The 27,684-nt window shown below is 37.7% G+C and overlaps 1 protein-coding gene across 6 annotated transcripts in view; it reads left to right on the forward strand.

Moving 5' to 3' along the window:
* Positions 1-27,684, forward strand: part of KTN1 (kinectin 1) — an 86,738-nt gene that overhangs the window by 26,765 nt on the left and 32,289 nt on the right. For 5 of the 6 annotated variants that reach the window (XM_087727960.1, XM_087727968.1, XM_087727930.1 and 2 more), the window contains exons 4-18: positions 2,430-2,606; positions 4,283-4,413; positions 5,057-5,173; positions 5,985-6,125; positions 7,961-8,067; positions 11,271-11,403; positions 13,514-13,601; positions 14,400-14,566; positions 15,420-15,488; positions 16,066-16,103; positions 17,693-17,783; positions 18,905-18,973; positions 20,867-20,904; positions 21,038-21,128; positions 22,130-22,198. In XM_087727960.1, the coding sequence (XP_087584086.1) occupies positions 2,430-2,606; positions 4,283-4,413; positions 5,057-5,173; positions 5,985-6,125; positions 7,961-8,067; positions 11,271-11,403; positions 13,514-13,601; positions 14,400-14,566; positions 15,420-15,488; positions 16,066-16,103; positions 17,693-17,783; positions 18,905-18,973; positions 20,867-20,904; positions 21,038-21,128; positions 22,130-22,198 (1,526 nt within the window). The remainder of the gene's footprint in view (positions 1-2,429; positions 2,607-4,282; positions 4,414-5,056; positions 5,174-5,984; positions 6,126-7,960; positions 8,068-11,270; positions 11,404-13,513; positions 13,602-14,399; positions 14,567-15,419; positions 15,489-16,065; positions 16,104-17,692; positions 17,784-18,904; positions 18,974-20,866; positions 20,905-21,037; positions 21,129-22,129; positions 22,199-27,684) is intronic. The other variant, XM_087727945.1, reaches the window with a different exon arrangement.

Below are 27,684 nucleotides of genomic sequence, written 5' to 3' on the forward strand. Positions count from 1 at the left end.
GACAAAACTGGCAGATCTGGCTTGTGGTATGCATGAAGATACTTGGATTTGGGGAATCTGTGCTTGTTAAATTACATTAATAGAATGCAATCCACTTAGTTTAGAATTCTCCTATTTTACTAATTGTGATAAATGACAATCCTTTTTCACTTAAGGAATGTAACCAATTGCATTCTGGCATAGACTTTCATAGTCTGGAATCCACTTAATTTACACAAAAGATGAATCATTTAACTTTATGAATTGTAAATATTTAATCCATATACTTGAACTGGGCTACAGATTATAGACATTAAGAATAGCAGTATTCAGAGTTCTGTGAGTCTATAGTTTTCTGTGACCATTTGTTTCTAGAACCAAGGAGGTCCTGCATGACAACAGAAAGAAGGTTAGGGCAGAAATAGCATGCTGAAAATTGGTGTCAATTCATAGGCATTCAATAATTTCTTTACTCTTAATGAAGATTTGAACTAACTAAGACATGAATGACAGTTGTTACCTTTTGGTAGAAGAAAAATAAGTGCTTGCTCTTCTTGAATCAATGTATATTCATTCATTTGAATTATATCATATCTTTCCTCTAGAATAGTGATGGTTAACTTTTTCGGCACTGAGTGCCGAAACTGGCTCGCGTGGCAGAGCACCCCAACCCGGAAGGGAGAAGCTCATTGTTCTTAGGGTCACTAGACTTTCTCATGCTGTTGAAAGTAAATACTGTATTTAAGATGGTTGTAGCGCCATCTACTGGAAAGATAGCTTCAACAAGAATTCCTCTGGTAGCTGACCTTAGATTTTGACCAATACAGCACAGCTTAGTCAAATCCAGAGTATGATGATGTGTATGTACTGTTACATATTGCTGTGTTCCCGGGTCATGTGATCATCTTTTGTGATCTTCTGACTAGCAAAGTCAATGGGGAAGCCAGATTTATTTAACAACTCTGTTACTAATTTAACAACCGCAGTGATTCACTTAACAATTGTGGCAACAAAGGTAATAAAATATGGCAAAACTCAGCAACTGTCTTGCTTAGCATTAAAAATTTTGGACTCAGTTGTGGCCATAAATTGAGGACTGCCTGTACTACATTTGGGTTCTGATTTCCCACTTTGTGTTTCCATCTGAGGAATTGCATGTGGAATAAGAAGAGGTTTCTTCTGATTGAGCAACTCTTCTTACTTCTTCACCCATCTTTACCTTTTAAAGCCACAAATTAAAGACACAAAACTCTATGCCACTGTAGTATGTACAATGTCATTAGGACCCTGGGCTCTTTCTTGCTCTTCATATAAAATTAAAATCATCTGCAATCTTGGCATATTAAAGAGAGTGTGCTCTCTTTAGTGTTCTTAATTAAGCAAGATGGCATTTTGAGTATTAAAAGTTTTCAACTTAGCCTGTAATTTTTGATTTCAGCATGGCAAGTTTGAACCAGTTTTAAAGGTGCATTTGATATTTGGTTAAAAAGAGCAAACCCATCTCCTTACCAGCATTGATGATGTTATCTAGTTTGGGTAATGAAACATCTGCAAGAAAAAACCAAGCTCAGACAGCATCAGGGACTCCTCATTGATTAAAAACAATTCTTCTGAATTTGATTTTAATACAGTGCATAATGTATTAAATGCACAGTACTGGCTATCATCTGAAGAGCACCAACTTAACAAATAATCTAGTGTAGGTTTTTAGGATTTTACTCTCAGTATCCTGCAAACTATAGCATATAAGGTAAGATTCTCAAGTGTGACTTTGTTCTCTGACATCTAGGTTTTGTTTAAGCTGAGAATCCTGAAAATTATCATCAGTTTTGATTTGTGCATGGTGCTACCCTTAACCATCACAATAGATTACAAATACTGATATATAATCTAAGACTTAATCATTAATGGTGAATTATTGGAGAAACTGAGGAAAGATGAGTTTAACAACTCTAATACAAAAGCAGTTCTGCAGCACTTTCCATGTGTTCAAAATATTTCATATGCATATTTTTAAAATTCTTATAAAAACTCTTTGTAAATAGACGGTATTATTCCTATATTATAGATGTGGAAGACTAAGACTTGGGAAAATGTTTACTTAAAAATGTGTAGTCAGTTCATGCCAGAGGTTATATTTTATTTGAATATATTCAAATACTATATTGGCTGAAAATTAGAAACAGTTTCTAACTGCTAATTTACATGCATTTTAATATACATTTTGTTTCATTTTGTTGAAATAATATATCAAAAAGAACTTACAACCCAAACCATCAAAAGTGAACAATAAACAAGTAATAAAAAAATAATTTTATCAACGTACTATGTACCTGTTTAAGAAATAACCAAAGTGCCGGTGCATATGTAGCTTGAATTGGAAGAAACCAAGCTACTTTTTAAATGCATGTTACCATGTATTATTGTCAGTATGTTTCCTAAATTTCCAGTTATGACTTTAGTGGATGAACCTTTGATTCGTGCAACAACATATATTCCTCTGATGGATAATGCAGACTCAGGCGTAACAGAGGGAAAGAGAGAAGCAGCTGATTTGGTGAGGCATGATGGTCTTGAAGGACTGCAGAAAACCAGTGTGAAGAAATTGAAGAATGAAACTGATAAAGGTATTGGTGCAAAAGAGAAGGCATGGCCAGGAAAACTAGTTGGTTGTGCTATGATGCATGGATACATAGTCATTGCCAGAATATTCTTAAGAATTTGAGGGTTTTGGTTTTTTAGTTGAGAAAAAGTTTAGACTGTGGGCAGATGCAGAATGTATGATAAATGAATTGAAATCATATGGTAAATGGAAGGGAAAGTCTGGACAAGTTGCATCAGAAATCAAAGGGAATGTAATGGAAAGGAAGGAAGAAAATTGGGAGGAGATAAGGCAAGAAGAGGCAATAGGAAAGACAAGGGGGAAGAGGTCCTGTTCAGGTGATACAAAAAGATTTAAAATTCTTTCTGTACTGCATTTTGAGAGTTGTGTTGGCTTGGCCTTCTGATAAACACTTGATATTGGCGCTTGTGGCTGGTTTGCTTATTCCAGAAATGACTAACTTCAGTATTTTAAATAAGGTGGTACTGTATATTTCTGAGACAATGACCAGAGAACTTGCTGATGGCCTCACGAAACTAAAATGCCTGAACTTGGCTTTTAATTTTCAAGTAGAGGAATACATTAAGTTCCTGAAATATGTTTTTCAAAGGATGATAGCAGAGTTCTGAGATAAGCACAAACATGAAAGTAATGACTCTACTGCATCTCCGATGCCTATGGTGTTTGAAGAGTAATCAAAACAGTATCATTTATTTTAAGTTTCATAAAAGAAAGATAAGGAGCCTTGAAGTAACCTGCTAATAATCAGCCTTTATTTTTCTTTTGAAGTTGACATATGAAAAAAATCTGTCTTTTGGTGGGAAATTCATTTTTTATTTTGGGTGGGAAATAATGCTCTTGTTTCTGTTTATTTTTAAGCGAAAAATCTAAAATTATTATTTATTATAAGATAAGCCTTAGATAGAACCAAAATGACTCCAGTACACTTTCCAATAGAGTTTCTGTGCTTAGGGAGAATCTGACTCTAGATTGCCACTTATTCATTCATTCTTTTTAATTGTGCCTTAAACTCCAAATATACTAGAGATCATACAACTATAATTTGGAGTTTTGTCTTGCAAACATTTCCTAGGAATGGGCAAAAAAATTATTTGCCAATACAAATAGTCCTCTCTTACTGATTGCATTTGGGATCAGCAATTCTGATGCTAAGTGATATAGTTGTTAAGTGAAACATCATATGACAGTGCCGATCTTACAATGTCACTTCCGGTTGTGATTGTAAAGCAAATCACCCATGGTCATTAAGCGCAATGTCATGTGACCACCACGTGACTTCCTACCAGTTTCCCCATTGATTTTGTTTGTCAGAAGCTAGCTGTGAAGGTCACAAATGGCGATCACATGACCATAGGAAGCTGCAACTCTTGTAAATGCAATGCCAGTTGTGAAGCACCTGAATCACATTCACCTGATCAGGGGGATGCTATGAGGGCCACAACTTTGAGGACCAATTGTCAGTCTCCCTTTTCAGCCCTGTCATAATTTCTAGTGTCACTGAATAAGCAGTTGGTAAGCAAAGACAACTGGTATTTGTTATATTTATAGCTTGCTGGCTCCTATAAAAAAGCCTGCTGAAAAGTTGTCTTTCATGTATTACAGAATAATAGTTTTCCTTCTACTCTTACTGTAAAAATATGCTGCATCCTTCTTATAACTGTCCTGTTGATTTCATTATAGAAAATGCAGATGTGAAATTTAAGGATTTTATCTTGGTTATGAAGAACATGATATTCACAGAAGAGGAGGCCATGAATGTGGTGGAGTTATTGAAGGAGAAATCTAATGCCATGCAGGAGATTCTGCAGAAGGTAACTGGTGCTTTGAGGCTAGCATTTGCTTACCATCCAGATAAATACTTGCATTTTTTTTGGGGGGGGGGGGAACAAACAAATAAACAAATAAATCTGGATTTTCTTTCTTTGGACAACAGACCAGAACATTTTTTGAGGAAGCCTTTAAAATCCTCTAAATACAAATAATGTCACTATTTTGTTCCTGCACCACATATGATACATTTCCTGGTTGCTAGTTGTTAGAGATTCTGTTCTTGAGCAGAAACATATGCCACAAATGCATTGTTCTGCTCGTTATTTATTGCAACCCTAAAATATTTCACATGCATACTAGTGAATTTAATAGTATTTACCACGTGCCTGGCAATAATTTTTTGACTGGTTCAGAACTTCTTTGGCTATCCAAGCTGGTGGGTTATTGATTATCTTAGATCAAGGGTTCTGAAACTGCTGCTGTATAAATCATTAATATGAATGAATTGAGGACTTAAGTATAACAGCGACTTACTGTATGTCAGGAAATAAGCCAGAGGAGGAAAATGGGTGGCAGGAAAATGATTCTGATTTGCCGCGGCTTCCAATTGAGTTAAACTGATTTATTGTGACATGTGATCTGGACTTAGTTCCTTCTTAAGTTCATTTTGTGTTCTTCGTGCAGGCAAGTAAAGGAGATCCAGCTGCAGTGCTCCATCAGCTGCAAGAAAAAGATAAATTGCTTATGGCAGCAAAAGAAGAAGGTGCTGTTGCAAAGGAACAATGCAAACAGCTTTCCCAGGTACAGTGAATCCCAGAATAAGTAAATGTGTCATTACTGGTATAGTCAGATGTAAAGGGAGGAATCATCATTCATGGAAAGCACAGCTCAGTGTGTCATTTATACTACTGATAAAAACAGTTATGCTGGGAGATTTGATATTAGACTTTTAAAAGAATCTTTTCAGTAGGAAACACTTCAGGTGTGAAGACAAGAAGGGGAAAATTCTTTGGGGGAAGCATACATAACAGTTCTCCCTACTTTTTCCAGCAACTTCTTGTTACTTTTATACACAATTCGGTGCCCCCTCCCTACACTCTGCTCAGCTATCTTTTCAACTTTTTAACTCTTTCTGTTTTCCTATTGTGAGCTGTGTCCAAGTCTCATGTCTTTAAAATCTGGGAATCTACTAAAGCAGGGGTATCAAACTGGGGGCGGATGTGTCATGCACAGGCCATGCCAACCCCAGCTCCGCAAAGGGGAAAAACGTTGTGATACGTCACTTGATGGCAACGTGATGTGGTGAATTTCACACCCGTGTACTAAAGCATCTAATGGCAGCCTATCTCTCAGTTCCTATGTTCTATTGATTTTATTTTTTAAGATTCTTTTAATTAAAAGGAAATAAAAGAGATGCTTGAATGGTGTAGAGCAAAATGTAACCCTTAAGTATATTCTTTGTTTCCAGGAATGCTTTCTGAGCCTCACAGATGCTCTGAGACATACCTAGAAAAATGTTAGGGAACTGCAATTCTATGCTTTGTGTAAACTGGCCATGGGCCTCAGAATGAGGTGGACTATTGAAAAGAGATACTCTCTGATTTGGTCCTAGGAACTGATGACAGAGAAAGAAAGAAGCAATTTGGTTATGGCAAAAATGAGAGAGCGAGTTAACACTTTGGAAAAAGAGCATGGGGTTTTCCAAAACAAAATCCATGGGAGCTACCAAGAAAGCCAGCAGATGAAAATGAAGGTAAAGTCAACATCTCTAATGAAAATGAAAAAAGTTCATTTTGACTTGAGTATCTAGATCCTTAGGGTGGAAACATGCATTATATTTCTTGGGTGCATATTACATTTCTCTGTATTTATTGATAACTTCTTTTCTGTCCCATGTAATGTGAATAAGCTAGGTTTTTAAAAAAAAAATAATTCACCTTCATATAATTTTAAATTGCTTTTGTCCCATAGGATACTAATTTCTTTGGTATATTTGTATTGTGTTTTCTTTGGGTGGCTAAGAAATAGATCTTTTTTTAAAAAAAAAAATAGTCAGCACCTATACCAAATTATAAGTAATCGTAGGTTCTTTATTCCTCTAGTAGGAATGAATCAGATTTGTTCTTTTAAAAATGTAGACTGATGCTAAATCCTTTAACATCCCCTAGCTAGATGTTTTCTCTAAACCATCTGCTCAGTCTCTACGCAAGCAGACTTTCCTTCTTCCATTCCAAGATATTGCAGTCCTGTGGCTAAATAAACATTTTAAGAAAACTGGAATTATTGTGTAATTGTTCTTCTGTACAGTGTTGAACAGAGAAAATGAACTGTAAAGGGCACTGAGTCTCGCATCAATTTCTTTCCCATGTCTTGATTTCATTAGTCATGATTGTTAAATGTATATACCTCCTAATTATCAGAATGAGTTTTACATGGAGACCCTAAGGCTGTGATGGAGAACCTATGGCATGCATGCCACAGGGTGCACGCAGAGCCATTTCTTAGGGTACGCAAGGCGTTGCCCTGTCAGCTCCAGTGTGCATGCGCGTGCTGTCCAGCTGATTTCGGCCTTCATTTTCAGCCATTTTTCCCCCTCCGGAAGCTTCCCTGAAGTCTCTGGAGGGTGAAAAACAACCCAACATACAAACCAGAATTTACGGAACAAACTTCCGGTTTGCGCATTGGGCTGTTTTTCTCCCTCCGGAGGCTTCAGGAGGCTTCCCTGAAGCCTCCGGAGGGCAAAAAATGGCCCTACAGGCAACCTGGAAGTCCATTTCCAAACTTCCAGGTTGCCTGTAGGGCCATTTTTCGCGCTCTGGAGGCTTCAGGAGGCCTGGGAGCAGGTCACGTGCATAGAATTATGGGTATGGGCACATGCGCACAGGACCTCCCCGCTTTTGGCACACATTAGGAAAAAGGTTAGCCATCACTGCCTAAGGCTAAAAGATTAGCAGTCACTGCATGTTTGAATATCAGCTTTGTTCCTGAAGCATTGATAGGACTACTGTAAGGACATGGAAAAGCAAGATAGTGCTCATGTTTGGAAAACTGCCCATACAATTTCAAGTTTGACAAGATTTAGATTACGCACCTTTTTCAGTTTATACTAATATTTCAGTTATAGTTTCATTGAAGAGTTTGAAGACTTAAAATAGAATGTTTCCTAAAGTTTCCCTTCCTTTATAGTAACAATACCAAAACCAGAATATTAATTTAAAATACAGTTAAAAACAATCAATGGAACATAATAAGGAAACACTAATTAAATTACAATGCACAAAAAAAATAAGGGAAGTGCATTAAAACCTAGGCAAACTTTAGTGTTTAATTACATTGCAGGAGCTAAAATTGGGGAAGTGTCAGTGTGACGCAACAATTATTAGGTTCAAAGTTCCTAGATTTGTTATTGAGAAATAATCTTGGGGATCCAATCTGGTGATAGCTTTTTCTTCATTTCTTGAAGAAATAAAGCCGAAAGTAGATCACAGTTTGGATTTGTAAACAATAAGACCCTGTGTTTTATATGAAGCTACATAAATTATAAAGTGATTATCTTAAATGAATACAATAATGTTTTCCTGGTCACAGTTTCAACAGATTCGTGAACAGATGGAAGCAGAAATCAGTCGTCTGAAGCAGGAGAATGGTATTTTGAGAGATGCTGTCAGTACTTCCACAAATCAAATGGAAAGCAAGTACGCCATTGTGGTCATTTTGTTAAAACATCTTATTTTGTGATCTTGAACTTCAAACTGTTTATTATTATTATACAATTGTATCACAGCGGCCAGTTCTTTCGCCGGATTTGGCATTGGTTACTAGTCGGGCCCCACTCAGGGGCCTAGGACGGCGTAACATATTTTCGTAATATGCGTGCAGATCCAAGCAGTGCGGCTTTTTGCATTTGACTGATGGTGATTTTGTCAATTTTTAACTGTTTTAAATGTAATTCCAGTGCTTTTGGAATAGCACCCAGTGTGCCAATTACCACTGGAATTATCACTGCTGGTTTGTGCCATAGTCGTTGAATTTCGATTTTTAAGTCCTGGTATCTTGCGATTTTTTCATGTTCCTTCTCGGCGACCCTGCTATCACCTGGTATTGCGATGTCTATAATTGTGACCTTATTTTTCTCAACCAGTGTGATGTCTGGTGTATTATGCGCCAGTATTTTGTCGGTTTGTATACGGAAATCCCACAAGATCTTGACCATCTGATTTTCAAGATCTTGTGGGATTCCCGTATACAAACGGACAAAATACTGGCGCATAATACACCAGACATCACACTGGTTGAGAAAAATAATGTTGTTGTTGTTGTTGTTGTTGTTATTATTATTATTCTCTTATAATCATGATATATTATTGTGGACAAACATAATGCGATTTTTTAAGTTAGGTAAACCGGTGTGCACTGTTGCCAAGAAATTATTGTTGGTAGTTGCAAAGTCATGTCCAACCCATCGCGACCCCATGGACAACGTTCCTCCAGGCCTTCCTGTCCTCTACCATCCTCTGGAGTCCATTTAAGCTCACGCCTACTGCTCCAGTGAGTCCATCCGGCCACCTAATTCTCTTTCGTCCCCGTCTTCTTTTCCCCTCAATCTTTCCAAGCATTAGGCTCTTCTCCAGTAAGTCTTTTCTTCTCAATAGGTGGCCAAAGTATTTAATTTCATCTTCAGGATCTGGCTTTCTAAAGAGCAGTCAGGGTTGATCTTCTCTAGGACTGACTGGTTTGATTGCCTTGCAGTCCAAGGGACTAGCAGAAATTTTAACCAGCATAGTTCAAAGGCCTCAATTCTTTGGCCAAGAAATTACCTGGAGCCAAGTTGGAAGGAGACTCTTATCTTTTTTATCTTAGTTGCATAGTTTTGTTAAATCCATTGCAGTGCAATGAGGGATTCAGAGGGGTCGAGAAAAAGGTAGTGTTCATATAATTTGGTATCCTGTAAAATGGATATTATTCTATTTCATTTACAGAAAGTAAATTCTTTTATTTTTTATTGGGGGATTTTATTGCTTTTTATTTGCTTTTAAAAATCAGTGTTATCAATTTGAGTATTCTTCATATTACTGTCAAAATGTAGAGCAGATCAGTCTGATAAGATGTTTGCTGATAATAAAAAGAAAGATCAGTATTAATTGTCATTAATTTTAGTTTTTCAGCTGTAGGAGATAGCATGGAAATTTATTCCAATCTGTTCTGCCATTTAGTGTCAAATTAAATTTAGAAGAATTTCTGCCTCTGAGTAGCACAAGGGAGAATGCTTAATAAATTCATAACTTATCTTATGTTTTGTTCAACTCTTCTCATTATTTTTACCCTAATAATTATTTTCCCAGTCTCCCTGTAAAATTCAAGCATTGGATTTTCAAAGCAGTACTTACCGTATTTTTCGGAGTATAAGACGCATCGGAATATAAGACGCATCAAGGTTTTGAAAAGGCCAATTAAAAAAAAAGTAGGTAGGTAGATAGATAAAGGGATAGAGATGGAGAGAAAGAGGTAGGTACGGAGAGAGAGAGAGTAGTTAGGTAGGTAGGTAGATAGATAAAGAGAAAGAGAGAGAGAGCGAAATAGAGAGAGATAGAGATAGAGAAATACAGTAGGTAGGTAGGGAGAAAGAGTGTAGGTAGGTAGGTAGGTAGGCAGAGGAATAGAGAGAGAGAAATAGAGAGAGAAATACAGTAGATAGGTAGGGAGGGAGAGAGAGTAGGTAGGTAGATAGATAGAGGGGGAGAGAGAGAAATACAGTAGGTAGGTAAGGAGAGAGAAAGAGAAAGTAGGTAGGTGGGTAGATGTTTCCAGGTGTATTTATCCATGTGCTGGAGAAGGAAATCGCTGACAATCTGCAGCACCTAAGACTTTGTTTCTGCTATCACAGCACTTCATCAATGTAATTCTCATCAATCAGTTAAAGAGCTTTCCAAAAGGGGGGAAAAAGTTTTTGCACTCTGCAAAACCTCCCAAAAATGGCCCGTTTTTTCGCAAAAAGGCCCCGGTTTCAAAAAAAAGGCATAACTAGCCTTGGGGGAGCTTGCAGAGTGCTCCTGGGGTGGTTGGGGGCATAAAACTAGCAAAAAACAGCCCATTTTTTGTGAAAACGGGCCTGTTGTTTGTCAAAAAATTGCATGCATAGCCTTATGGAGGCTTATAGAGTGCTGCTGGGGGCTGGGGGGGGCAAAAAAGCCCATTTTTTGCTCATTTCTGCCCTCCCCAGCCCCCAGGAGCTCTCTGAAAGCCTCCATAAGGTTATGCACGGCCATTTTGGTGAAGGGGGCAGGGCTTCGGGAGGCAAAAAATGCTGTATTTGATGTATAAGACACACCCAGATTTTCAGCTCTTTTTTGAGGAAAAAAGGTGCGTCTTACACTCCGAAAAATACCATATATTTGACTGAGTAGAACCAATATACCTAGTTATAGTTAACTGTACAGTTGTTGCTGTGCCTGAGTGATTTCTCCTGCAATTTTGCATTGAAATTATTTGCATAGGGTCTTCTGTTCAAAGTGTATATTCATCACCTCGGTGAATTTTGCGTGATGATTTGGAGGTTTTCTTTACAATAGTCATTTGGAGGCAGAGGTAAATTTTTATTAGTTGCTTTAGCATTTCAGAATCTCTACATGTGAGAAGAGCAAAATTTAATCAAGCTTTTCTTCCTTTGATTCTTTGCTCTTTAACTTGGAAACTGAATTTCATTTTTGATAGAACCCATAGTGGTACCACTTAAGTTAACTGGCCTGTCCCAGTAACATAGCGTTATTTTTAATAGTTGCCATATGTGTTTAAATATTACCATACCTTCACTCATGGTGACTGCAGCTTGATCTTCTGTCCAATGTTCTTCATTCACATTGCCAATATGGTGAAAACAACTAATTGTTTTTGTATCTAGGCAGTCTTCAGAGCTGAGCAAATTGCGTCAAGATTGTGCTAGACTAGTGAACGAGCTGACAGAAAAGAATAACAAACTGCAGCAAGAGGAGCTTCTAAAGAAAAATGCAGAACAAGCCATCAATCAGTTAAAGGTGAGTATCAACTTGTCTTCATATTTGTGGCAAATCCGGTGTTCGCAAACATGCAAATCAAATGGTTCAGAGCCACCAAGAGGAAATGGAACTTTGCAATCTCTCCCATGTGAGGATTGCCTACAGAAGTGTGCAGTATTTGGATCCAAAGTGAGAAAGTACTTTGGAATCATCTATCCTTTTCCGAAACACCTTAATGAAATTTTGTCTTTTCTTGGTTGTATGAGATCCAAAGAAGGTATGGCTTCTCTATAATACTATTTCCAGGTATGGTAAGCATATTCATGCCAGATCAAATGACATGCCTCCCGAAGTTGTGGGTACTCCAACACTGGAGGTTTTTAAGAAGGGATTGGACAACTATTTGTCTGAAGTTGTATAGGGTTTCCTGCTTAAATGGGGGGTTGGTCTAGGAGACCTCCAGGATCTCTTCCAACTCTGTTATTCTGTTATATGTATAGTAAGAAGACAAACTATATGTCACAAAATTACTAATGGCTGCAGGAAGAGGAGATGCATCTGAAATCCCTCCTTTACCAGTTGGTTTGTGTGATTTTTACACCAATGTGAAATTAAAATAATTAAGATTGTTTTTTCCTCTTTCCTCTTTCTAATGCCCATTATATCTCTGAAAAATCCTCCTGAATGTTAGAGAAATCTTGAAATCACTTTTTAGGAGAGGTGAAAGTGGCAGTTCTATTATAGTATTGATTTGCCATGCTTACAAACTGTATTTTCTGCCAGTTTTTCATCATTGCAATGCTGTATTTCATGATCATGCAAAAATTCTGCAAAGGGCAGTTTGACCCTCCCCAAAGGAGATGCATAGACAAGCAATATGTTACTAATTCAAATAGAATACACAATAATTGTGAACTCTTCTTTTAATGAATTACCAGCTACAGAAACATTATGACCTATATATAAATCAGTGCCAGCAAGTTATAAACTCCTCTTTTATTGCTAGAGTATGTGTTATAGCATTCTATAAAAATGCCTAATAATTTCATTTGATTGGGTATAGAGATGGCACCCAACCATAATTTTATTAGACAATGTTACATAAGTGACTTGTATTTTCTAATTGGTGCTTGTCAGGTTAGAAGTATTACTTTATATATTATTTAAAAATTTGTATTACGTCTCTTCTGTACTGGTTCTTAAATCGGTTCATAATACATGTATAAAAACAACGTAAAAATACCACAATAAAGTTGCTTTTAAGCTGCTTGTAGCCTCTTCTTGTAGCAGATACAAGATAATTTAAAGATTGTGTTTTAATGATCTATTTCTGATAGAGTAAGACATTCATTACAACAATAAGATTTCCTGGAAGCAGCCTAACACCCTGTATTATGTATGAACTTGCATAGTTCCTCTTCTGAGATAATTTCATATTCATCATGTCCATATGCATACAGATATGCAGATTAATGGTAAAGGTATTCTGGATGACTGACTGGTTACACTATAAAAATGGAATAGCTATCTCAGTAAATTACTTCAACTGATTTAGGCGTATGGGCTGTATAGCTTTGTTCTTATTTTATTGTGATGGTAACAATGGATCAGTTCCTGTCCTGACTATAGGTAGTAGTGCTTGATTTGTAGGTTTGTAAAACAATTCTTAATTTGCTCCTGCCATATTTTTTTAGACTCTGAATTTTGTGGAATTGCAAGCATGGTGCCAATCTAGTTCACATTAAAATGTGTTGGTTGTATAGGGATATGTCAGTTTCTTAACCTCAGCAATTTTAAGATGTCTGGATTTCAATACCCCAGCCAGCATGCTCTCTAGGGAATTCTAAGAGTTGAAGAAACTTTAAAATTCCGAGGTTGAGAAACATTGGAATATATTCACACCTTTATTATTATAAGCATTATAATTATTCAATTTTTAGCCCACATTTTTTTAGGATCAGCCTTGAATTATTTATTCTACTCCATGTCACTTAAATATTTGACTAATCTGCTTTTTTATATGTTTGCATTAGTGCATGACTCAAAATTATTAAGAACAAGAAATATTTGACCTTTCTTTTATGATTTGTGAGTGATGTAGCAATACAGGCAGTCATGTATATTCTTTTCCTTTCCTTTAAACATGAAGGCACAACAACAGGAAGCTGAACGAAGATGGGAGGAAATGCAAAGTTATCTCAGGAAACGGACAGCAGAACATGAGGCTGCCCAGCAAGGTGCATTCAGAGCGTCTTCCTTGCTGTCGAATATGATCCCTCCTTTTTTTATCACTGGGATAAAACTGGTTTCTTTAAAGTTCTTTTTGTGTTGTTGGGAGCATGGGATTTCCGACAGAGTTCCTACATTGTTCAAAGCAAGGCATCTAATTTTTGCTGGTTTCCCTTCTACCTACTATAGTTTTCCTGTCTCTTCATTGAAGGGAAGAGAAAGGGTAGTGCAAAATTCAGCTATCTTTGCATGCATAACTACCTTCTGGCAGAATAGAACCACCATTGGTTACATCCCCTAATGTTAGAGTGAAGGTTTGTTCTCCAAGCTTGTGGGTTGATTTCCGTACATTTCCTTACCAGGCTAGGTAACATCTTCAGTGAAGTTTAGGGGTCCCCTAAACTCTGCTGAAGATGTTACTTAGCCTGGTAAGGAAATGTTCAGAAACCAATCCACAAGCTTGAAGAATGAAACTTCACCCTCATCCTACACCTGAGCTACGGATATTCATCGCTATTGCAATCCTTTCGTGTATAATAGCTTGTTCTTAATAGTGTGAGAGAGTGATGCACTTTCTGTCTCTTTTCTCCAGAGTGGTGATCTCATGCTGAGATTCTGCTGCTTATGTTCTGAGCCAGATCATTCCTACATCAGTCTCTCTTTTTCTGTATGTCTAAAATATTTATGCCCCACGCTTCCATAAAATTCAGTGTGACCACTCACACTCATATAGTTTACATATCTGATAATGGTAAGATGCTCCCCCCAACTAATTAGTAGCAGTAATTTTTTGCTTCTTGTAATAGATGTGCAGAATAAACTTGTGACCAAAGATAATGAAATCCAGAGTCTGCACAGCAAGCTAACTGATACAATGGTCTCAAAACAACAGCTGGAACAAAGGATGATGCAATTAATGGAAGCAGAACAAAAGAGGGTCACAACTGAGGATTCTATCCAGAGACAGGTGCAGGTATGACATTCTGCTGGGATCATGTTTAGCTTTTAATGCTTTGATATTTTTTTTCTTTACAACATCAGTGTTACGGGATATGTTGCATATTAAGATTGTTAATTTGATAACAACCAATTTATCCTGAGTCAGGATACTAAAATGTGAAAAATGAATTTTAGTTCTCTGGGGTGGTTTTTGGTGAACTGTCACCTTGGTTTTGTTACATATAGTACAATCTGCATGGTTGGGCAAATCCTGTTTTACACTGACTTTGTACTCCTATTGCGATTGCAGTATATTTTGGAAATTGCATAGGGAATCTTAGAAAATGATTCCAAAGGCACTGTAATGGAGTGTGTGGATGCTGTCGAGAAAGGCGAGGTGGGGTGTGGGGTGCAAGTGATGCTGACTAGGAAACAATCAGTCAAGATAGGCAAGAGCCCCCAGTGACTTTTAATGGTCAAGGAAACGAATTTAGGAAGTTTTCAGCCTATTGGATCAAGCAGTTAAGAGTGTAGGCAGTAATATTATGCCTTAGAGTTACTAGATTCTGCTAAGGTAGCCTTACAATAAAGTTGAATTAGTTCACGTAATCCTGTTTTCTCTGTGTTTTGCCTGGAAGGGCTAACAGACAGTATTGAATAACCCTGATGTATTTGAGGTTTTCTTAAGTGAATTAAGACTTCCCGTGATATCCTCAGGTTTGTTGATGTTTCTGTAATTTCCATATGATGCAGCATGGGGAAACTTTAAGATTTTTTCCAGAGTGAATAATTTTAGTAGCACAGTTGTATAAAAATATTATTGTGTTTATGCACATTGCTAGTTTAGAATAGAGTATTTCACTGTTTGTATTTTCTTTTTTGTAAAGGAGCTGATGGAACAGAATGAGGCTTTGAAAGCTCAGCTTCAGAAGTTCCATTCACAGATGGCAGTCCAGGTATATATGACAAGCTGTACTGTTACACGCATTGGGCATCAGACTAGAACAGGTGGCCACAATTACTTAGGAGCCAGTCTCTTCCATCTTCTCCATGCTGCTCTTTCCTTGTGTTTCAGATGTGCAGCTTGCTAGAGCAGGTTACTGCTCTGCCTGCATCTTTCCATGAGAATTCTGTGAAACACATATTATACCACGGGCATACTGTGCACTTGAACAGAAAGCTGCAGTACCTCATTTTCAGAATTCTTACAGAGTGATAACTATTACTGTAGGTATCTAGCTTGACAGCTGGAGGATAAGAGGCAAAGCCATTGCTACTAGAGAAAGAGAGTGCAGATTAATTTGATGGAAGCGATAGGTTTACATTGATTTGTTTAGGTATTTATTAGATTTCTAATATCCTTTTCTCCAGGATCTTGAACCCGAGTCTCCTTGACCCTAGTGCAACACCTTAAATACTAATAAAACAAAATCCTTAACACTGAGAAAGAATTAGCCTTCTTCTAAGTTAGTAACGCTTTAAACCTTTTATTCTTTCATACATTCATTTCCCATTGTTGCTTCTCTTTTTCAGAATTCAGCTTCAGCCCTTGCTGAAGAATTGCACAAAGTGTAAGTATTTTCCACATGTACAGCCAGACCTTCTGTTGCTTCTGTGCTAATTATTTCCTTGTACATGTAAGGAGTATGAGGGCATATGAAAGAGATTTTGTTGAAGGAAATATAGTAATTGTCAATATTTTTACCCTCTATTGTAACAAATTCTTCTTAGAAGTTACCGGCATCTTCCTAAGGATTTCCCTTTTAGATTGAATGTTTTCTGGGCATTGTATGTTATGTTGTTTTAGGAGAAGAATTACCTTTGTCCCCTTCTTGTTTTTCATACATTACATTAAAATAGCATTGTGTATGATTCAGTGTGTAGCTGTGGGGCTTTGTGTATGAGATAAAGGAAGAGCAGCTTCTCCTACATTTTTAAAAATAAACATTTCTAATAGCTTTAGTTTCTGTGACTATTTTTGTATTCCGGCACCCTAACGCAGCAGGTGAGGACTTTTCAGTTCTGTGATGAGATTTGCAATTGATTCTGAAACTTTTTGTATGGAGGGAAATTTTACAAACTGTTCTGGAAACTGTCTTGAAAGGCAATGTAACAATATTTTGAATGAAATTAAAAATAAATGTAAGCTATTTTCTGTCATTCCAAATCAGTTCTTCAACAGCTTCTCTTCACCGTCTCCCTATCAATTCTCCTCTTTGGTGGGTTTTTTTTGGGGGTGAGGGGGTGAGGGCAGGTGGAATGTAATGCTACTATCTGCCTTAGTATAATAGTTAACATTACATTGATAAGGCTGTGGTTAGGCAATGTAGTGGCCCTGATTTAGCATTTCTAAAGTCAGACAGATCTAAAGAAAGTTTAAGTCATATAGGACTAAATGATGCAACTGACTTGATTTTTGACCTCTATATCAGAGCAAACCAAAGGTCAAAAGCAGAGAGAAGAATAAAACCAACATCCGCAATTCTAGAATATGTATTGAACTTCAGGCTCTCTGATCCGCAAATCAGTATAAGGAAATAAAACATGTACTGGTTGGAATCCTCAATAATGGCATACTTTCTGCCATGAACCCAATAGTGAAAGTATTCTTTTCTTTTTTTCTTATCTTAAATCGTATGTTATTGTTAGGTGACTCTAAAGAAATGATCACCAAACTTTCCGGCTTGGTGGACTGGTAGGGGGAAGGGGATGGTTCTGTGTGAGTGGCAGCCATGTGTAAGCGTGCACAACTCCATTTGCGTAAGTGGAGCTGTGCACATGTGCACGCTCACCTGCCACTTGCACAGCCCAGTTCTGAGTAGGCTGTGGCCTGGGAATTTGGGGACCCCTGCTCTAAAGCCTCTTTAAATGACTATATCTTGAAATTAAGCACTGGTGTTACTTTATGGAAAACATACTGTTACATACATTGCTCTAGATACTATATTACCTTTTCCTGTTCACCCCAAGTTGATCTGCAGAATTATGAATAGAATATAATAGAAACCTTAAAAACTGCATTTCATCAAGAGAGCACAGTGTCTGCTTATATTCTAAAACACTAATAGAACAATCCACTGCAACAACTTTAAAGAATACTGTGACTACCTTTTATGAAGGCCACTATAGATCACTATTGATTTTTTTTTAATGCTTACAGAATTGCAGAAAAAGACCAGCAAATAAATCAGTCTGAGGAGTCCTTAGCCAATGAACGACTCAAACTAACCAGCAAGGAAGAAGATCTAATGGTAAAGTGAATTATTATTTGTGAAAAGGTGGAATGAATTATCTTTCAGTTGTGGAAATAATTAATAGTAGCAGTCAAGTTGTCTTAGGTGGTTGTATCTGCTGCTGTTGGTGTAGTTCATATTTCATGTAAACAAAAAGTGGACTAATAATTTCTTCTTTCTTGTCTAATTTCAATGATAGCCGTTGCCTTGATTTTGTCTTCCCATGCTTGTATTTATCTCATGCTTGTATTTATCACTGCTCATCAAATCATTGATAAACACTACCTCTGCTTGCTCTAGTTCAGTTCTGTGACTTCAGTAATCTCTACTTTCTTGCCTTCAAGGGAAGGGATGTGCCTATGCAAGCATGAAGGCACCTATAATGAAAGCGGTAAAAACTTCAGCAGTTTAAGAGAGACAGTAGATCTTAGAAAGTGTCCAGTAAGCGTCCGATCAATTCCCAGTTTACAAATTACTCTAAAGCTACAGGAGTTTCTCTTCCTAATCCTTAGAAAGGTAGATTATGTTGCATGCATTAGATTTAAGAGAATGTTTTTATAGAGAATGGTAATTATTAAATTGTTCCAAATTAGCAAGATAGACTCTGAAACAAGATTACATGAATAGAGAGTGAGAATTGATACCAGCATAATCCATCAGCCACTTTTCTTCAGAAACCTTTTGAGCCTGCAACAAGCCAGTTCAAACCTTAGAAACATTTTTCTTTTCATCCCATCATGCTATAAATGCCTCACTCTTGGATCTTATCCAAATTCAGAAATAAAATACCATTCTTTGTTCTCCAAAATGCAAAGCAGTTCTCTGCAAATTCAGTAGCGCAAACAGATCCAACAAAATTCAAATGTGCTGCCTGAAAGTCTAGTTTTGTAGCTGTGGAGTGTCTGAGGCATTTGTTATTTCATGGCAACTGTAGCTTGAGGTGACCGTCCATTCTTCCATTTCATCCTTCTGCATTTGTACAGTTGGTCGTGCAAACCGCCCAGGTGGTCTGTTCTGCTGATTTCCATCTTTGTTAGCCTTTTTGAAATTGCACAGGAAAGCTTTTTTTAATATTAATTCAGTGTGCCAAATAGTAGATTGAATAGAAGAGCTAAGAATGCTCATTCTCCCCTCTGCAGGTTGTCCAGAATATCAACATGTCTCTGAAAGCAGAAGTACAAAAGTTGCAGGCGATCACAAATGATCAGGTAAGAAGTCTTCTTCTGGGCAGTCAGGATGATGACTTATCCATTAATAATGCTAAATATTGTTTATTCAGTAGCAGAAGGATTTTGGAAAAATCACCATCCTATTGGCTCAATGAAATAAATTAGGATTATTCTGGCAGCTGCACAATTAGACTAATATTAAAGTACTGGCATACGCTCAGAAACAATAAGCAATTTCCAAAATTAGAATTAAGGTTACTGAAGTTAGTGTGCTTTAAAAGGTACTGGCGCTCAGACTCACAGTGTAGACTGTTACCCTTGTGGGGAGCAGCTGTCTGGAATACATAGGGGCAATCTGTCATCTTTTCCTTACCGAGTCTACTCACTGGTTCTTCAGTCTTTTTCACAATTTTCTCCACAATCCACAGACATGTTTACTATGCCTTCACTAGACGTTCCACTTCTGTGGGTTTTCTGATAAATTAAAAAGGGAAACAGAGAATCTGCTTCAATACCACTGACCCATATGGATAGGGGAATCAGCGCCTTCTTCGGTGTCCCATTTGGAGAGATAATCTTATCGCAAAAGAAATAAATGGAATCAAACTTACTTTTAAAAAGGAAAAGGGAGAATGAAACAAAAATCCCTTTTTAACTTTTAAGTGTTATCATGAGAAAACATTCAGCAATGGAGGAAATAAGAGTACAGAGTAGTTGAAATCATATCATCTTAAAAGAAATTGTAACAGAAGATGAAGTAAAGTATTAGGTTCTATGCAGACAAAGTAATATTGCTCTATTCCTACTCAGAGGAACTTCTGATTTACGAAAATTCCAAGTGACTTGAAAACATAGAGTACAGTATTGCATACAAACATGAACCCACCATAAAATGAAGAATACTGTATAACATTGTTTTCCGCCTAGACTTGTTTTCTTATTTGGTAGACAAAAAATGGATTCCTGAAGCAATAGCCTTCTGTCGCTTCTCTGAATTTTTCTCCAGTCTCTTTTTGCTTTGATTACAGGTAGTCCTCGACTTTACAACAGTTGTTCGTAGTGGCGAACATATATAATATTCTTTCCTCCTCCTATTTTAGCCCTTCTATTTTACTCCCTTTAACAAATGTCTCACTTAACAACAGAAATTTTGGGCTCAGTTGTGGTCGTAAGCTGAGTACCTGTACTTTTCTTGTACCAATCTCAGTACACAACTTTGCCCTCTAATTTGAAACAACAAAAAATTTATATGTAGCACAACTAGATCAGAATTCCCCAATCAATCTGGGTTGGTGGTCCAGAGTGGGGAAAGAGGAGATGATTTTGTGGGAGGGGCCATGAATGCCCACGCGGAGTAGGTGCACAAGCGCCTACTATGACGTAGTATGAGCGGATCCGCAAGCAATAAGGCTTGTGTGAGTGGGGCCATGTGTGCACACAGGCCAACCGCTCAGGCAGCCCAGTGGAATTAGCCCGCGGACTGGTAGTGAGTCACAGACAAGAAGTTGGGGACCCCTGAACTAGATGCATTTGCCCTCATTAAGGTCAAGAATGTAGATTTTTGAGTGAACATGGATTTAAACATACCTGACTTGCCAATCTCATTCCTACCAATATACAGATGTTTAAATCTATTCATGTACAATTGTAAATAAAATGTACAAATGGCCATTTCTCCTAGAGTGTTTCCACTTGTTAAGATATTACCTAAAAGTTAATATTTTATTTTCTGTTAGATCAGGATGCTTTGAAAATATCATAGCCTTTCAAACAACATGTCCTTTCTCAGAGCCAAACGAAGGATATGTGTGGTCCCTTTTCTTGTCATAGAACGAAAAGCAGATCCAGAAACTAAATGTGACCTTTAAAAAAATTGGATGTGAGTAAAATGTGATGTGACATTAAAAAATGTACTAATCTTTTTACGTCTAGGTGGTTACCATTCGTGAGCTGGAGCGGATACAGAAAAGGTAAAACCAATGAAAACTGCTTCTTGAGAAACCAATGCTGGAATTATTATGCATTAGTTCGGAACAAGGAGGGTCTCATGCAAGGACTTACGAGCAAGGAGGAAACTTATTTTAATCTTTTTCTCCCCTCCAGTGTGCATGTCAAAGATGACAAAATCAGAACACTGGAAGATCAGCTTCAAGGACATTACTCCAAAGCTTCAGATGCAAAGGAGGAACTTCAGGTATTATATTTTACGAAGCTGTCTTATAGTGGAATAAAAGACAGTAACCTCTTGACAGTAGAAATAGGAAACAATGAAACAGGAAAGCCAAAATTAAATTATTTATGCATTGATTGGCTCTAAGAGTCTAAATTGTGGAGAATATTACATATTTCATCAAAATACCTAAGGAGTCCATTCTGAAATGTGGTCTCAGCTTGGATTACTATCTATGGTCCAAAAGCTTATGATTGTGGCAATGTTATTAAATGCTGGTTTTTCTTCAGCATTAGTTTTCTTTATTTCTTCCCTGTTCCTGAACCAGGAGCAGGCATTCTGATGCCTTTACTCTATGCTTCCTGGTTACAATATTTTAAATTAATTATTTCATATTTTGTATTTTTATCTTTTGTGTTTTTTATCAAAATGTGATGTGAATGTGCCATACAATAAATGTTCTGTGCTTCTCAAAACCCTGTCTATTAATCAAATTTGGGGTTTATGGGAATTGAAATATCTAGAAAAGTCCAGATTGGCTGTCCTTGCCCTTTTGAAGCAGTTTGGATCTTATTTGGTCCCTTTCCTGTTTTATTTATTTATTTATTTATTTATTTATTTATTCTCCTCTCCTCCCCTCCCCAATATTTTGGCAGTATTCCATTTTGTTGATTAACTTCTGCTTAATTGCAGTTACTATGTTCATTGTTTTTTAAATAATCTCACTTTGAAATTATTTGCCAATGACCATTCCATCTGGAATTTTTGAAATTTTCCAAATCCTAAAACGAACAGGTTAAGGATAAATTAAACCATGTTTAGAGATTGAAATAGGGAAGATATTGCATATAAAGAGTTGTGTCTCTGGGTTTGTTTTCCCCCCAAATGTAATTGAAGCCAGTTCCAGTAGGAATCACTTAACATTTCTTTATATGTTCTTGCTATTCCTCTTCAAGAAAATGATAAGAACCATCCCCAAGTTTGTAATTCCAGATTAACAGTATGATCTGACAATTACATTCTAGGATCTAGAGGATCAAAACAAAACTTTTCGGTTGGAAATTCAGAAACTGCAGGCTGTCCTCTCTGAGCAGGTATGGCACACTTTGCTGCAGATAATAATAATTTATAGAATGTTCAATCTCTGTTTAATGAAAATAAATAGGCTATGTTTACTAAGGTTTAATTTGATGCAGAACAATGTTACATGGGCTGGATATGGCAATACAATATCAGGCTGAGCAGCAGCTTCAACCACTGTAAAAAGCTGTTGATATTCCCTTTCTAATGAATCGGTTACACCAAGTTCTTGTCAATGAGGTCTGGGACAACTCACCACATCCATTTTCCACAGCCAACTCACCATGGGACAATTCACTGCAGGATAATTCAATGCTGTATTAATGGTTTCATTCAGGTACTTTTATTATTGGTGGCCACATAATTTTTGTATTTCTGGATTAACCTTTATTATTACTGGCCATGGTTCAGTCAAAATTAATTTAACTTCTGTATTTGTTGAACTGTCCCATGGCAGTTATATTGTGGCAAGTTGGCCTTAGCAGACTTGGAACAAGTCATCTGCATCTTCAGTAATCCCTTCCAAAACATATGGATGCAAAAGCAAAAATGATGGTGCAGTTTGGAATCCCATTATGCCAATCCTCGTTCATTCATTTACGTTTTTCTCCTTTTATTTTTCTCCCCTCCACCACTGGCTTGTCACTTCAGTGGAACTTGAATAAAAAAGATGCATTGAATTTAGTACCTGGCCACAGTGACAGTAACTTGCGGATAGCCAAGGTTGATGAGACACACAACCTCTTCTTTCTCCTCCTCTTTTTCTTTGTTTGGCATAGAAGTACATACTAGGATTGAACCAGGAGACAGAAGGCTTGTTTAGTTCAGCTGTAAGAAAGGCTGCTCTGGGACTCTCATGGGAGTGGGCACTTTTATTTACCTTTGTGATTGTAGCTCTGGAATGTTGAGTTTTCAGGGGCATGCAGAGCTCTTGCCTTCTGATAAAATCACTTTTGTAATTCCTTTATACAAAGAAGTCCAATGTAAGATAAAGAGAGTTTAGCAGGAATTTAAAGTGTTCTCCATATAGGTTTTCCATATTGCTGTTGCTGTTACCAATTTTCTGAATGAGATGAACGGAAGTATGGACTTTTGAGGCTGTGAATATCATTGTAATATCTTGTAGTGTTGCTGCAAAAGCAAACAGAATAGGTACCTGGGTCATTTTGATTTTGTTTTAATTTTATGTGTGGATGTGTGAGAGAGACAGAGAGGGAGGGAGAAAGTGTGTTATTCAATGAATGTTTTAGGCTGGCTAGTGTTTATAAGGAGCTCAGGCTTGTAAAATGCGTTATTATCTTACTCATGCTTCCTTCTAAACACTTTATCCTAATAAAAAGCATAGGATTGGAAAACATTCAGATGGCACCATTAATTCATTCCAGGAACATTATTTGTGTAATATAACTTTCCATGTCATCAACTATTAGTTTTTATATGCATGGTTGGTAGATGGGTTGAGAGATTAAACAAAGCATGCCTACTAGAATGAACTTACTGAGTGACCTTGCTAAAACATTAGATTTTGAGTTTTTCTTCCCTATTGTCAACCAAGCCTGTGCTGACATTTTTAGAAGCAGAAAAGCTTTTAGTGGTATATCTGTTGAAACCAGTCTTCAAGGAGAAATAAATGTATTCCCCTTTTTAATGCAGAATAATATTTCCTTTTTGAATAAAAGATTTGAAACAACTGTTCTTCAAAATTCAAACTTTTCTCATGTGTGCAATATGCTTTTGAAGAAAATGTTAGCAAGTGATACATAGGTTAATAACAATAATGACAAAAATGTAACATGTTAAGAAAAATTGTTTGTAAAATCTATACATTCAGCAGCTATATGGTGATATAATTCCTTATTATATGAGGAATTCTCCAGTAATGATGGTATTCAGAACCAGAATTTCCACTGCCAAGCAGTTATAATGCAAGATGTCACCTGACTGTATTGATTAGAGACAGCACCTTAGCAGTCCCCGTTACGTTCACTAACCAAATCCCCTCTGATCATTTGGTGAGAACACGCCCCAATCCAAATAACTCCTGGATAGATTTCCCCAGCCCCGAGTCTTTGTAAAACTGCCTCTTCTTGAACTCCCCCCCCCAACCTACCTATGTCCCCCCCTCTCCAAATCTCTGCCATTTTGCCCATCCTGTACCTTGGCACTCCTTAGCAGCAATGGTGGCATTGACAGTACTGAGACTGTAGTAGTGGCCTTTAGCAGTCCCCGTTGCCTTCTGATGCTGTCCACACCCTTCTTTAAATGGTGCATGGCCTTTTCACAAGGCTGCTTTGCAAGAAGGCTGCATGTGGCCAGCAGCTCCTTCAGAAAGGCCAGGCATGCCTCATCTGCAATGGGGGGGGGGGGCAAGAAGATGAAGATCAGCTGCAGGACTGGCAGGGCTGTAGGAGCAGAGGGCAGCAAAAGTGACAGAGTACAGAGTAGCCAAGAGGGCAGTGATGGGTGGAGATGGACAGAGAAAGGCATGTACCGTTTGCCTTTCAATTTGACACAAAGAGGCTTGGAGTAGAGGCAGATATGTTGAGCCCTAATATTTCTTGATGTTCCTCATAACAGGCTATTTTATACAGGCTATCTTCTAAGAACTGATCTAAAAGCAGTGCCACTATCTAATTTGAAAGGAACTTTTATGGAAGCTTTTGACTTCTTTTGCTAATTGACTTTACTCCGATAGAGTAAAAATCAACATTACTGCATATCATAATTTTGGTTCCTGTTATGGCTGAGGGTGTCCTTGGATGCTTCTTCTCTTGTTTCAATGGGAGGCCAAAGAAACTTTGTAACCCTGTAATAACCTCCCAGCCACTTCCTTGGTCCCGCCTGCTATAGTAAGCAGCTCATTACAAGAGCTTTATCCTATAGCACTTGACTTCATTGTTTTCTACTTTTTTCAATTTCTTCCTTTTTTTCTTTGTTACATTTTATGATAGCCCAGGAAAATGTCCACCACTTTTTTTGGACATATCAGGAGAGATTTTAGTGGTTAGGGGGCACCATTCTCAGGGACTGACCCTCCAAACTATGACCTCTTCAGGTGACCTGATGTCCTTTCCAGGTAGGTCTCCTTCTGTCTTGCCCAAAGTATTTTTAACAGCTATGCAGAGGTGGTAGTTTGCTCACCCCACTTAAGGGAGTGATATATTTTCAATTTCTTAGGGGAATTGAGACCCCCCCCCCCAAACAAATTGGCCAGAAAGTCAAGCACATGGCAACAACCATCTTTGAAGACACCCAGAAGAGGAAGGCATGTCTTACAGCCCAGGAAAGAAGAATTCTTTCAAAACAGATCAGCAGAGCTGCCCGTGTGGGCTATGTAATTTGGGGATTTCACTTTTTCATCCCTAAGAAGCTTTCAAAGAGACCAGAAGTTTCACAGCCAGTGGAGAAGGAAGCATTTCCAAAGAATGTGGGCACAGATTTCCTGGATGGTCTACTTTTAGTTCCAAGGGTGGCTGAAGTATTTCCTGTAGCCTCAAACCCTGCAGCGAATATTTCCTCTGCAGTTGTGTTGAGCAGGATCACTAAGGCAGACTAGATCGCTGGTTATTAATCTGCCTGGTAATTAAGATCGGTAGAGAGGCATCTTGAAGAGACTCATCTTTTTGGCACACAGTATAACAGCACTTTGATTTATTAGACGATTTTGTTATTTATTTCATTGTATTCTGAACCAGTTTGTTAAATTTCTATATTCTGTTTTTGTTTTAACTTTTGTCAGCTGCCTCAAGTGCTTTCCACAGGAGAAAGACACGGTGTAAATCAAATAATAAATAATGAATCCAAGTTGCTATTAACTTTGAGCATTTTTGGTGAAAACACTTTTGAAAACCATTAGATGACTTCTTGGCTGAAAACCAGCGTTACACAAGGATCCATAATTTATTGGCATGAGTCATACTATCAGCTGAAGCACCGGGAATCTAAGGGTCGTTCTTCATAAATGGACACCACCTATCAAGATCATCCATGAGCTTGGGATGGGCGGGCTTTGCTTAGTTGCCTAGTGCTAGTGTTCTAATATTCAGGCACCTGAGTGTTTCATGCAGTGACATAGCTAATGAAGTTCTTCCCTGAAATTCCAGAAAGCAAAGCACCTACTTCAAGCCATCAACCATCTGTTTGCTATCAAAGTCATAGAATCATTCCCACTGGCAATAAGTTTCATGTGGTAACCCGAAATTCCATTCTTTTGGCTAGCCTTTCTTTATTTCCAAGAACCTTGTTTGTCTGTTCATTTCCCCATCTACTGGAGGTTTTTTGAGATTTGAACTGGGCCATCATTCTCAATACACTGCTCTCCCCATTTGACACGGCAACATAAAGATCCTTGTAGCACCTGTAGTGTTCTCTTAGGACCAAATTCATACCTACTGCTATTTAGATTACCTTCTCCTCTGTTTCATTCTTTAACAGAGTGAGCAAGATAGTCTGTTGCCTATCATACCTTGGCTTCTGCATCAACTGGGAGAAGAGGCAGATGCCCCCGCTTAATTCCTGCAGCTTCTGGAAACAAAGCTGAACTATTCTGGCAGGCTTGGCCCTCCTCCCTTACAGGAATTAATCAGGTCAGTGATGCATGCCAAATGGTTGAAATTCAGCAGCCCTAGGTCATCTCTAAGACTCAGTTCCGTGGACCAGGGCTCACTCATACTCCCAACAGTAGACATCGTTTCTCTTCTTGAGAGGAGAAGCAACAGGGGACCAAGTCATTTATTCTACTGAGACCACATTTGAAAGTCTTTCATATGCTGGATGTCTAAGGCCCTTGAAAAGGGTGTATTCCTTTGGAAATTCTTTTTTATCCATCTAGTTGCCAATGCCAGCCTTTGGGGCATAGGAGACTTGTCCAGTGGATGTTGTTGGATTCACTAAAATTTTATAGACTTCTTGGAACTCAAAGTAATTAGGCTAGCACTCTGCAATTCTGAGTTAAACTCATGAGGGAGATCTCAACAATGTTAGAATAATCAGAGGTCACATCTTTCATCGCTCAATAAAACATGTCAAGGCCTCCTTCAACATGCTCATTGATTAGCCCAGTACATGGAAGCCTACAGTTATATCGCCTGGTTCATCTAATCTTCAGTACATCTTGCTAGTAGTTTGGCTACCTTCTCTACTAATGTCTCCTCAGTGTTATATGCAGGGGAACAACATGGTCCTCAGACTAGGCTGAGCTTTATGAGGTAAGGACGTGGTGCCTTACAAAGGAAGAATAGTATAACTCTTTTAATTCACAAATCAAAGTTGACATTTCTTTCAGGAGAAGAGCTTTGCAATAAGTAATACTTTGTAAGTTTGCTCAGTGAGTCATTCAAACCCATTTGGGGACCATTCTAACTTCAGATAAGGATATCCTCCCTTAAGTAGGAAAATGGTACATCAACTTTATTATGAAATTCCCTTTTCTACTAGGAATGAGAGGTACCTGCTCCTTTTCTTTCAATTATGGGATTTTTCCTAAGAAGGAATGTCTTCT

This window comes from Thamnophis sirtalis, unplaced genomic scaffold (assembly GCF_051295495.1).
Source record: "Thamnophis sirtalis isolate CommonGarterSnake01/CBP01778 unplaced genomic scaffold, rThaSir2_p1.2 scaffold_1, whole genome shotgun sequence".
Lineage (NCBI taxonomy): Eukaryota > Metazoa > Chordata > Lepidosauria > Squamata > Natricidae > Thamnophis > Thamnophis sirtalis.